Source organism: Lates calcarifer, linkage group LG12 (genome assembly GCF_001640805.2).
Source record: "Lates calcarifer isolate ASB-BC8 linkage group LG12, TLL_Latcal_v3, whole genome shotgun sequence".
Classification (NCBI taxonomy): Eukaryota; Metazoa; Chordata; class Actinopteri; family Centropomidae; genus Lates; species Lates calcarifer.
In genome coordinates, this window is record NC_066844.1 from 9,147,601 (window position 1) to 9,161,214 (window position 13,614).

The following is a 13,614-nucleotide window of genomic DNA, read 5'->3' on the forward strand; positions in this document are numbered from 1 at the left end:
TAGAGAGAGGGATGCTGCTAAAACTACAGATCAACCCACTTCATGCTTTTCTGGATAAACATCTTTAGCCACAGACTGATACCACCATGGTTCACCACTGAACAACCTCCAGACGCTGACTATCAGCATCTGTAAACCTCCTCACTGACATGGTTTGTTTTCATGTATCTAAAACTCACTGCATTGTTATTAGTGTTCTATCACATGTCCTACTTGTAGTGTGATGCACCTTACTATACAGTCATTCATTGCTTGTGATATATAAACCAGTACCCCACATCCCCATTTATGCATTGCATCATCATTTGTATCTCCCTATATTCTAAATATATATCTTATCCTACATTAATTTTATATTACTACATACAGCATGTATACTACAGAATACACTGAATGTAATATGTATATTTTTTGTGCTTGGAATAAAGTGAAACTGATCTTCTGTTATGTTATGTAATGCAGTGAGCAATCAGTAGCTATCATCTGGCATGAGACATGTCTACATACTGTAGTACAAGTACTGTGCAAAGTTTTAGGCACTAAAGGTAAAGTGAGGATGTTGTCAATTAACTGATTTAATTTAATAAATGAATTAATTTCCAGTTCTTTATGATGCTGACTGTGTGTTTGAATTAATTGTCCTGCTGCAGAATTAATCTGGAACTGATCAGAACCCTCCCCGATGGGACTGTTGAAGGATAAGAGTAAAAACATCTAAAGTGCCTAAAACATTTGTACAGCACTGCATATATGGACTCTCTGCTGATATTTCCATTACTGAGATTTCTACCTGCAATCCAATATGATGGAGGTGAATGGAAATTAATTTTAAGGTGCACACAGCATTAAAAAAAAATTACATTTCAAAAATTTAACAGAAACATGTTTCCTGAAACAGTTCCCCCTTTACACTGGAAAATTCACAAAAACATATAGGAACTAATTCTTCAGTAGAAATTAGTTCCAAAAAATCCATCAATACAGACATCATCCAGAGTCATTCATTCATTCATTTATTTTTTCTTTCAATGCAGTGAAAAGCACTAATAAAATTTAAAATCACAGGGCCAAAAATGTTTTGTAATATTTTAGCATTCAGTGAAAGGTGATTGAAATTTGAGAGGCTTTGAATGGGCTTGTTATTGCTCATTGAGCTTATTGATGAGAGGTAAATTCATGTCACCTGCTGCCGTCACTGCCGAGCTCTGCCTGACCCTTTGTCTCTGTTTTTCTTTATCTTTCTATTTTTGTCCCCCCACCCCACCCCAATCTCTCTAGCCCCCTCTCTCTCTGCCTCCATCAGTTTTATCCTGAAGCTAAAGCTGAGCTGAGATCCTTTGGTTTTAATTGAATTGGATAACCTGTGCCACCAGCTTCATCTGTTAAATATCACACCATTCTCATTTGTTTGGCTTGTGCTGCCACATTAACTGATAAGGATGTGCCAGTCAATGTGTCAGCGTCATCAGCCCAACACAGATACACTCCATTGTTCTAACACCAAACAGCACGACACATGTCCCTGGATCGGCTTTTAGCAAACACATGTAAAGTGCAACAGAAATGACAATAATATATTCATGACTGATTTGTGAACTCTTTTTGAGTTTTAAAACATCATCACAGATCTTAGAATAAATCTGAAGTCTGAGCATGTGAAGTTCATTTACAAGAGCAAATGCTGCGTTTTTACATGCAAAGCAAATGCCTGTGCAAGCAGCCTAATACAGTTTAATGGAGTCCCTCAATAAATCTTCCCTTAGTGTGATTAAAGAGGTGTTAATTCAACTGTATGATCATTTTGGAGGCTGACATTTGCAGTGCTGTTGAATTGCATTTGTTACATTGATAGGTGTCTATTATTTTGTCCACCTCCTCAGTGAGGGTTGGCTGAACAACAGAAGCACCTCTCTGTATTTCTAATGAATACTGGATGAATTCGAAAAACCTGGAGACACTGTATAACGTAATACAACTCCACAGCACCACAAATTGCAGCCAATAAAATGACCATAAATTTGACTCTAACAGCCTTGTCTCCTGGAAATTACATTACTACAAAATGATTTTTTCCCCAACACCTCCTGGTATTTTCTGCTTAGATTATGTTCCCTGGCAACGGTTCTCCAGTCTGTGCAGTGCTACTCAACAAAACTGGCAGGGAGGTGGTCAGGTGAGTGGAACTTCCTGCGTTTAATGTCCAATGTAGTTAAGGCTACAAAAACATTTGGTTATGGTTAGGATTGTGCAAGACTAGGGTTTGGTTTATCATAGAAAATACATTATGATATAGGTCTCTTGTTCCTGACTTTTTCACAAATTAAAAAAGAAGACTGTTTTTTCCTAACCTCATCAACCAGTCATGCCTCAGTTGCAAAAATAATGTAGAAAAACAAATGAAATATTTTGACAGGGAATGCATCGTAGGCAGCCTGAAAAGTTAAAATCATTCATTTTAAATTTCCTTATCATATTTACTTAAAAAGAAACTACGCATCCTCCTGTGTAATCCTGTGTAATGCTGTATACAGAATCTCTGTCCATTTAGCCCTTATTCAGTCTCTTTATCCAGCATTCAAGTCAAACATAATTATTCTCTGTTCACAGCAATGCAGTGATAGCACAAGACATTGATCTTTGACTTGTTATTGCTGGCTTCTTGTTATGTGGGCAATCCAAGAACTGAAGCTCATTCTATTCACTGTGAGTCACTCTAGATGCTGTATGTCAAATGTTAAGCTGTAAATGAACAGTTCGTTACAGTCTGAGAAGCGGGGAAGACTCTGGCTCGTTTTTCATCTCATTTTATTTCCCTGTCTTCTGGCTGGATCAAGCCAACTGGATCCTGGCCATTTGGGAACACAATATTAACACTGCCCTGAGGAGCTGAGTGCACGCTCTGCATCATTTATCAGAGCCAAGACAAGTTATCCCCGCTGAGGTTTGGATACTTTTCACCCATTATTAGTTTTCTTGCTTCGATGGATTCAGTTACAAGAGGAGGCTCCACAGGGGAACATTTACAGCTTGCAAATGGTAGTTTAGATATCTGAAATGATATGAAGGTTGCAGACATTTCCTGTTTATAAATAATTACTTAGAATTAGCATTTAGTATTTTACTGATTCTACAGAGCTATACAGTGACATATAATCATTTTGTAACAGTTTTTGGACAGTTACTACATTAAGTATAGCTTTTGTGAGCATACAGTACAGTGTAAGAGATAATACAAACTCACCTCATAGTAGCTCTGGACAGCATTGATGAAGGCCTCATCAGCCACAATCTGAGTTTCTCCATTGAGGAATGCCTGGAAACGCTCTTTGACTGTCTGCAGCTGCTGCTTACTGATCTGAGAAGATATTGATGGACAGGAGACAATGAGATTATAGTGAATGAAAGCCATGGCCTACACTCCAAAATTTATTAAAACAGGACACAAATTACATATATATAATTATTGTTATTATTAATTTGTGCAGTCCACCTCAACTGCATACACAGATTCATTTAAAGATGCTGGGTATAGAGGCGCCCAAACCAGCATGAACTGGGATGGTGAACAGACTGTAGCGTCATGCTTCAACAAAACTGCTGCGGTGAAAGCAGTCAGCAGACGACAAGGCAAGAGAGGCAGCATTGCTAACAGCATCTGCTCAATGAGAAACCCCATAAGACTAAAAAAAAAAAAAGGTAATACTCGCCTGAAGACACACTCACTGACTTTCTATAAATGCCTAATGGCACCAAAAATCCCCAAATTCCCTCCTAACACATTTGTTTATGCTTTATAACTCAGCACAGTTCAAAATTCAGTTTCAACACAGTAACCGTGAGCCAGGGGGAAATTTTTTGGGAGGGGGGGCTACTGCGTGGCAGATAAAAGAAAATGTCTTTTAAAATGTGTCATGTTCTTCAAACATGTAACAATTTAAACCAAATGTAACAGAAAAATAAGCATGGTCACTTAGAAGATAACAGCATTCTTTTCACAGCAGGTGTGTGAGAGAGCAGCAGTAGTAGTAGTATTTGTATTTGCTTTATTTGCAGTGACAACACAGAGTGACTGCCTTCAGTCTAAATCTGGGCAGACACTCTACAGTTTAAGTCAGATTTCTAAATCAGTTGCCCAGCAACAAATTTTAGAATCAATTTTACACATCAGTTGTTGTTTTGAGGTGAGCCAAGATGCTAGAATAATCATCTGAATGATCAATGATCTGGCTCTCTGGAAACCCATTGTATTAGAAAATCAGAAATTTCAGTCAGCTGTCTACAGTTTGGACAGTTTCACAGTCAAATTTCACACAGGGCTGCTGTCAAAGGATTCACCGTAGTGAGCTTGTTTCAGTATGACTGGAGTAGTAGTATTTCACATGTTGTGGCTAAAACTGCTGTCTTGAGACTGCTGCGATATAAAATTGAGCTAGGACTTTGCTGCATAACAGACAGAAACATTCTGTCTAAACCTACCAGAAATTGGCAGCTTCATAAAAAAAAAAGGACTGTATATTCAGCGTGAGCACTCATGTTGTTGCCTGTTGATTGATGTGTGAGCATAAAAGTTGCAGGTTCTGGACATTCAGAAAGGCCTATTAAAATGTGTAGTCCGTGTTAAAATGACATAAAAAGCCTTTAAATTCATTGTGTTGGTGGTCAACAGTCTGTCCAGTTCAATACAAAACTAGGCCTATATCAGCACAGTTTATAAGGTTATATAGATGATAAATAAAAGGACAGTGGTTTTAAATAGATGGACTAAACTGAACATTTTAAAGTGTAATTATCAAGTTGATAACAAAGGTTGTGTTTTAAAGTCAAACATTATGACACATTTTAGTACATTTAGTACTATAACATTTTAAATAAAAATTGCATTGTATTTTAAGCTTTTTTCATGCTTATTTTGGAACTCCAGAGTCCTTAAAAGATTATCTGCCTGGTTTTCTACAGGTGACTATAGTCTGGATCCCACTGTGTGATGATTCTCCAGTTATAACTTACAATCTAACCCTAGAGACAGAGAGATTGACTCAGACGTGTGCATCCTGTGTAATTTACCCTGTTACATGTTATCATATCAATGACAACAATAGCCCTACAATGAAATGACCAATAAGAGCATCCTGGTAACCGTTGTCATGACCACTGCAGGAGGCAGCAGTATGAGATTACAGCTTCCTTTAGGGGGGTCAGAGTTCACAGTTCAGATGAACTACAGCAGATACAGCTGTGTGCTACTTTTTATCCATAATACATCAGTACATGACTAAGTACTGTTAAATAGGAGTTTGGATGGGAATATGTGCAGCTGGTGAGTAAACTGCAGGTCAGTGTGTTGACACTGGTTTAGTTACTCCTTGAGATTTCCCTTTAACAAAAAGCCTTGAGAGTGACTTAAGATGGCACAGACACACCAGCGTTCTGCCCTCACAAGGATTTTCATTTTTAAACCTAAACGTGGAAGAATCCTGTTGGTGAGGCTGGTGGTGCATGACGATTCACATTAGCATTTTCTGATCTGCAACCTCCATGGTTCAGCTCAGGAAAGATTGTGGCCACTCACTGGTTGGTCGGATACAGGATGCACAACAAAGTCCTCAGTGTTCAAGTCAAAAGCTTTGTACACTCCACCATCGATCCTCTCTGTGAGATATTGCTACACTGTAAAAACCTTGCACTACTTTGGTCTTTGTTCCTGAAAGACAACAATCATTATTAACCAAACTCTAAGAGGTTGCTTGTCAAGAAAAGGTTAACATGGGTAATTAGAATTCTTTTATGGGAAGGACATACAGGTCTTTAAAACCTGTAAATTGTGTAGAGCAATATGTGTTTGTTAAAATATAAAGGTTTCACCCACAGCATGATTATTAGAAAGTTAAAATGATTCTGAAGTCATCTCCCTCTCTCTCTCTATCAGCTGGCCTGAATTCAGTCAAAGCTGTGTTTTGTACATGGACTTTGGTCATGTGGGAACAAGTTACCTACAGTGAGTTATTATCAGCATCAGTGTGTGTGTGTGTGTGTGTGTGTGTGTGTGTGTGTGTGTGTTAGAAAGAAAGACTAGAAAGTGAAAGAAACAACATTTTTCTGTTGTGCTGTACTACTAATATATACCACTACTTATTCATATCACTGGCTGTTAAACTGAGGTCCAGGCTCTGAGACAGGAGGTTTTAAGAGTCCTTCAAGTGTCCCCATCATAATGAAGAATAACAAGGTCTAACTATGATTTACGGTAGTAAGTAGGCAAGCCATCACTTGAAAACAGAGTTGTGATCCAACATGTTATTAAACTCATAATTCATTAAGCTTGTGAGAGCTAAGGAATTTTCCTGTAATCGAATATGCAGAATGAATGGATGTTATATGTTTCAAGGTATAATGACACATGGTACCATGTAGTACACATTTTGTTTTCACAAGAAGCATTTTTCCCCTAGGAAAATCACTTTGGGGCCTTATACTCTCTTTTGTGAAAAATATCGTTCCACTCCAGTTGTGGATGTTAGGAGGCATCTGTTATAATGTAACGCTTTGTTACCACTGCTACTCCAGAGAGAAGGGGGTGGAGGGGAGAGAGAAAAGACAAGCAATCTCTGGATAATGGAGGAAGGGAGAGACACTGAAAGGGCCAAAGTACCTCCTATAACTATTTCTATTATATATAAATTACTTAAAATCAACCTTGCTTACCAGTATGTTGTGCAGTTCAAATTATTTGTTAATACTGGGATGGTACATTTTTCAAAACACAATGTAATACAGCTTTTTTAATATACAGTATCTATCTTTTGTGGCCTTTTAAAAACACCATTTCCCAAAAGCCCAGAACTGCAGCATGTTTAATGCCAACAGCTTGATCGACTGTGGCAAGCTATGAGAATGTACAGTGGAAGCTGAATGCTGTTTTATATAGATTTTTAGACAGCAAACAGTACATCTACATTTAGCAATGACGCCCACAAAGGGAATTTCTCACTATACACTCACTGGCCAGTTTATTAGGTGCACCTTGCTAGTACCAGGTTGGACCCCCTTTTCTTGGATATAAAAACAAGGAGCCACATCTTTCTGTCGAACATGACAACACAGCGCAAGTGCAAGAGTGGACTAGCTAATTATTGACTAGTGCTCTAGTATTTGAACAAAGAATTTTATCGTGGTTATTTAACATATCAAAGACAAGCTCTGTTAGCTCTTTTACATCATCTATTGAGAGCCATCTTCTGCTCTGCCTTCAAGAAATGTCTGAAAATCTAAAATTCTAATTTTCTACACAGACAGCAGTGCATTGTGTCAGCAGAGTGTCTGGTGTGAGTGGAGGACAACCAGTCGCTACGGCTACCATCTGGGAGCTAGGAAGCCAAGATAACACTGCTCTGTGTGTATGTGTGTCTGCGTGTGAGCAGATGCTTGCCTCAGTGCATATGTATCTGTGTGTGTGTGTGTGTGTGTGTGTGTGTGCATGTGTGTCACATGTCTCTCTCAGTGGGTGCTATCTATCTGCCAGTAATTGCACCAGCCAGTGAGACTGCTGGAGTGGAGCTTGGTCTGGCTTACACGCAGCTGAGATCACAGCCTGAAAGCAGTGGGGTATTTTAGGAGCAAATTCACTTTGTCAGATAACTTTGACTTAGCCAGTATGGCAGTCTGATTGTATTTCATTTAAAAACAGGGCCTTACTTCCCTAGTGCATCTTACCGCACAGATGATTGTTTCTGAAAGCCATCTTTACTGAGGACACTCTTAGAAATCATTGTCAAGTTAAAGTGTTGCCTGGGCTACCACTCAGAGGTCTGAGTCAAGTGCTTTTAAAGAAATTCTTCAAATACTTGTTGATGACTTGTTAATACTTGAAAATGGCCTTGCCTGAATACACTGACTGATCAGTCTCTGGCTGAGACTGCTTTTACCAAGTGACACAACTTGTTTTAGCATGGTTTGGCTCTGTTTCCAAGCAAGGCTCAGCAAGGTTGCATCCTGCGATTAAGGCCACCATGCATACTATCATGGCATGGCTCACCCTGCATGTCATACTGGAACTATGGGAGGAATATTGCCCATCAGCTAATTCCTTGTTTCATTTTTTTTTTTTTTTTTTTTTTTTTTTTTTTTTTGCATTTTCAGCAGAGAGTAGGCAGCTAAGGTGAGCTGGTACAACTCCTATCACCAGACAAATGTTGATATTCTGCAATACCTAGGGGCCAGTTGTACCAGGTGGATAAAAAAAAAGTTGGGTTTAAGTTCAGTTGAAGTAATGAAAGCAGCAGTCAATGAAGCAGAGGGTGGACTAGGAAGTTGGACAGTTGATGAAGTGAAGAAGAAATAGAAAAACCTTCTTCAGGCAGCCAGGACAGACTCTAGCCTGTGCAAAAAAGCCCCAACAGACGAGGGATCACCCCTTAAAATCTCACTTTATAGCAGCATGTAAGGCCCTTTTCAGATATTGGAGCAAATAAAATTTACCTGCATCTATCAGTGGTGTAATGATCCATCAATCTACATTGATAAATCTATTCAATGATGTGCTGTGGCAAAACTAAACTACAGTATAGCAATATAAAATGGGACATTTATTGTTTATTCTAATGGTTAATGTTTTTAATTTACAAATTAATTTAAAGAAAATCAATAATCACACTTAAATTGTCAACTACCAAACCATGAACTGATTTAGATCAATAGCAAACTGAATAGCCTTCGTAACTCCTACAGAATCCCACTTACAGACCAGACATATGGCTCAAAGGAAATTAAACATTTCAGTTTTGTGTTTCTTGAGTTACTGGGCAAAATATTCACAACACCAACACACACACACACACACACACACACACACACCAAGTATAGGCATATATACATTTTTCCTTGCCACTGTCACCTAGTTCTTGTTCACATTGGGAACCGTTGGGTGTCTCTGTGTAATTATAATAATCTGAAGAGTACGGTCTAGACCTGCTCTGTATGAAAAGTCCCTTGAGATAACTTCTGTTTTGATTCTGCACTATATAAATATAATTGAATTTAATTGAACTGAATTGAATTGAATATGCAGTACAGGGCAAGGTTCCAATGAAGCATAAGCAAACTCATGCACTCTCAGACATTAGAATTGACATTAACCCTTTCACCCTCCTGAACATGCTTGACCTCCCTGCTGATGACATAACATCAAACGGAGGGGTAATCCCAGATTACGCACTGTACAGCAGACCGACAAACGACTGAAAGTGTTCAGCACTGCAAGTGCTGCTGTTCACACATTCACACAGAGGGCTTTCATATGAATACAAGGCAGTGGTAAATGCTTACAGCACACTCAGATGCACACACCTGTGTCCTGAAAGTTTGTCTATAAGCAAATCTAAAATAAAGAAGAACTGCAAAACCACAAGTATTTTTAAATCTTTCATGTGAAACTAACTATCCACATTGGTCCAAAACCTCTTCTCAGAGCAACGATGTTGTCATTGAGAATCCATAGATGCTGTATTCAGACAGCTTCAAAACACACCACCCACACATTACTGGCATGTGATTGGCTACTGGCTGTCATTCTGTCAAAAGTTAAAATGTAGCCAGCTTTTCCTCGCTGGCCAACAGTCTTTAACATCAAGAAATTCTCAGATTCAGTGGTAATAAATTTACTCTTTATGCTAAGTTTCCTGAGCTGCTAATGTCACAGACAGTGTGTAGAGCTTTCGATTTAGATAGATTTCACTAATCTAGCACTAACGGATCAGGGATTATTCCAAGGAGTCATCAGTAAATAGAGTCACAGACACCAAGGAAATCTGGCAGTCTGCTTTCTAGGCTCCTGACTATCCTGCTTTATGGTCTATGGTTCAGTTAATCAAAAGCAGTCTTAATAGAAGTATTTCTACAGAAGCAATGCCCCCATTGGCTTTAATGGCATCTATTACTCTATAAATGACATTCATGTGATGTCTGAGCAACCGGGACTGACTTAAAGATGGCCTGGTGAATAGATTGTTTTCGCTTGCAGCATAATGACGTTGATAATCTCTGTGGTCTCATTTAGCCTCTTGTGTTTTTTAAGACATGTGAAAGCTTTAAAAAAAATCACAAGTGGGCAATTTTCTGATGAATTTTATGTCACAGAATAAAAGGCGAAAATGTCTGCAGCTTGTGTTAACCTGCACAGACCTTATTTCAGGCATCTAACCAAAACTCCATTCAAAATATCCACTGACTTTAGGACAAGGGAACCAGATGTGCTAAAATGTTTAAGCAACAAAATACAAACAAACACTCCCCTCCCCTCAGTGCTCCCTCAGACACTCTCACACTAAACAACATAAACACAACACAGTATCTGCAACATACTGGAGCAACAACAAGCAAGAGTTAGTGGTTTGGATTGTTTTTACAGATCAACACTGACTGAAGACAGGCCTGTAGATTTGTACCTTAGCTAACAAGGAAGTTAACTTCACCTGACATAGCATTTCATATTATGCATCAATCCCAGTGTGCTACTTTGTGTCTATAAAAGCCTTTGCAAATGTTGTAAGGACAAATATCATAATAAAGAGTAAACAACAACAGAGCACGTAGATTGTGTTACATTAGCTGCAGTGAAGCTAACATGCAGAGCAGATGAGATGGTTCCTCAAACCAAGAACAAATGGGACAAAACAATACTGACCTACTGCTTCTGTGAAACACAGCAAAACTAATGTTACCCACCTCAAGCAGAAACAGAGCAACTTTTCAGCTTCTGGAGGTCTCCCCACCGCTGGAGAGCCACGTTGATGTTGATGCAGGCCTTCCCCCTGGCCTGAGTGTAGCCTTTCTGTATAAATTTATATTCCTCTGTCCGTTTCCTAGGCTGTTTGTCTGCCATTACCCCATCTCTGCCCTGTGGCATTGGCATGGGCCACATTTTCTGTCTTCCTTGTTCTCCCCCGCCCCTTATATACCTTCCCACCACCTGTGCATGAGCATGAACATGATTGGCTGGAATGGACCACACCGATTCACTTGTGCAATGAGCTGGGGGTGTGTAGTTTGATAGATACAGGGCATTTACCAGCCAAGAAGAGTCTGACAAATGATTCAACTATACTACTGAGCATTATAGGAAATGTAGGTTCCGGTGTTTTTAGAGGTTGAGCCATATCAGGGACTAAAGTCAGGATATCTTTACCTTTGACCAGACTTTCTTTTACAATTGCTCTGCTGGAAATGCAATACAGTTTTGCCAAAGCAACAAATTAAGTACAAGCCAAAGTAGATCAGTGTGGGGCTCTCAGAAACAAGTGCAAAAAAGATGACTGCTGCAATCATCTTTTGAAGATAGAGAGGGATTCTGCTAACCAAACTGAGTTAAGTCATTTGTTCCACCACCAGGGGTCCACACATGGGAAGACTTTAGTTTGAGATTTCCTGCCCCCCACTGACAGTAAGACTAGGCATTGTTTATTGATTGTAGTGACCAAGAGGCCGATAAATCTGAGTTCTTCACTGTAAATGCCATGTAAATATTAATTATCCACATATTGTTTATTACTGATGGGGTATATTTTTTATATCTTTATACTTTGAAGATGGGGGTTATATTATCATTATTATTAGTAGTAGTAATAGTAGCAGTAGTAGTGGTGGTAATAGTATTTTGTTATTACTTTTAGATTATTTCATTTGTATACATGAAATGGAACACTGCAACACAACAATTTCCTGCAAAGGATTAATAAAGTATTTTGATTCTGATTCAAGTTCTGTAGGTGGTTGCTAGCATCAACACAATCATTAAACAGGCCCAGCACAGCCTTTATTTCCTGCACTGGCTTAGGAAGTTAAACCTGCACAGTTCTACAATCATACAATCTGTTCTCTGCACATCCAGCACTGTCTGGTTTGACCCAGCCACTAAACAAGACAAAAACAGAGCACAACGGTACAGTCGTGATTGCAGAGAGGATCGCTGGTGCAGACTTGCCCACCATCCAGGAGCTGTACACCTCCAGAGTCAGGAATCATTATCACAGATGCCTCAAACTCTGGACACTACCTGTTCCAACTCCTGCCTCTGGTATGCTCTACACTGTATACTAAGACAACCTCAGACATCCTCAACTTCCCACATGCCATCACTCTGATGAACAGTTAATCAGTCATGTAATATTAGGAATAAAACATCCACTGTCCCTACAGATTATATTAGATTAATATATGGTAACATGCACATATCATCCATCACTTGTTACAAGCAGGATTTACATACTGTACATAGATGTGTATATGTATACATGCCATACGTACCCTCATATCAAATGTGTGTAAAGGAACTTATTACATTTCCTCCACCATGCACCACCTGTTTCCTTGTTTACCATTTTCAGAAACTGTATGTTTGATGTGTATATAGATTACTTAAATGAAGATGTGTCCTTTTTATCTTTTCTGCCCTTTTGTGACAATAAAGCGCCATCGAGGAGAGCTGCTCACATTAAATCACAGCTGCCTTGAAAGACGGCTTCAGCCGGGTATATATATAGACTCCTGACGTCATCGGGCAGCGCCGCCGGAGGGGTGCCGGTGCGGGTGTGGAGCCGCCGGGCCAATCCGAAGCAGGGGCGGACCAGAGAGACGGGCCAACGAAGGATTCCACCAATCATACACGAGGGCTCACGCAGCACAATTTGCATACGATAAAAACAAAAATTGGTCAGCCACAAAGAAAGAGGAGTGAAGCCAACAAGGCTATCACTTATATTCCCTAATGTTACACGATATAGTGTAAAACAAGAAGTTCAAGTGGCAGATACAATTTTTTATGTTTGTTTATGCTAAACATGCATAAAAAAATACTCTGGACTCTGCTCTTCACCATCATTTACCTGTCACTCCACTTCATCAACCAACCCTATCTCCTAGATATTATGTATATATCAAACAAAACTTCAACAAGAGATATAACTGTGACCAGATATCATTTTCTATTCACATGATGAGGAAATATTGCTAATTTCTATATATGACAGTTATTGAATGTATCATTAAAATGTTCTCAGACAATGTATTTGTTTTTGTACTGTACAATATCCGCTAGTAATGACAAGAGCGTTATTAAACTGTTAAGACTCTCTTAATGCAGAACAGAACAGTTTGCAGTGACTTCACACACAACCTGTTTAGTTTCATATAACCAAACCAAGTGCTTCTAATGCCTAAACCTAACCACAGACAGGGCTGTGGATGCGAACCTCAGTCACTGGTGTGAGAGACATGAACTTTGTATGCCCGCCATCCACCCCAACCACCTGTTTAGTGTATGTAGATTAAGAGATGAGATGTAATAAATGTTGCTTCAGAATATGACCTAGTAAGCAATTTTCTATAAAATCTATTTGCTGTTGCAGTGTAGTTTTTCATAAATGTAATCTCTAGAAGACCGGGATTATACCAACGGTTGAATCTCCCAAAATTCAACCCTGTCTCCTAGAAATGACATTTATTTACATTGTGGTGACAAACATAATCTGAATTATGTACGTTCAGTAACATGGATGAATAGTCACATTTATGAACTGTTCTAAAGTAGGGGCTGGGGTGGATGCAGATGTACAAACTACAGGA

The 13,614-nt window shown here is 39.1% G+C and overlaps 1 protein-coding gene across 1 annotated transcript in view; it reads right to left on the reverse strand.

The window, feature by feature from the left end:
* Window positions 1-13,614, reverse strand: part of cadpsa (Ca2+-dependent activator protein for secretion a) — a 200,178-nt gene that overhangs the window by 169,809 nt on the left and 16,755 nt on the right. Inside the window, 1 exon segment of the mRNA XM_051074773.1 lies at window positions 3,242-3,355. Coding sequence (XP_050930730.1) covers window positions 3,242-3,355 — 114 coding nt within the window.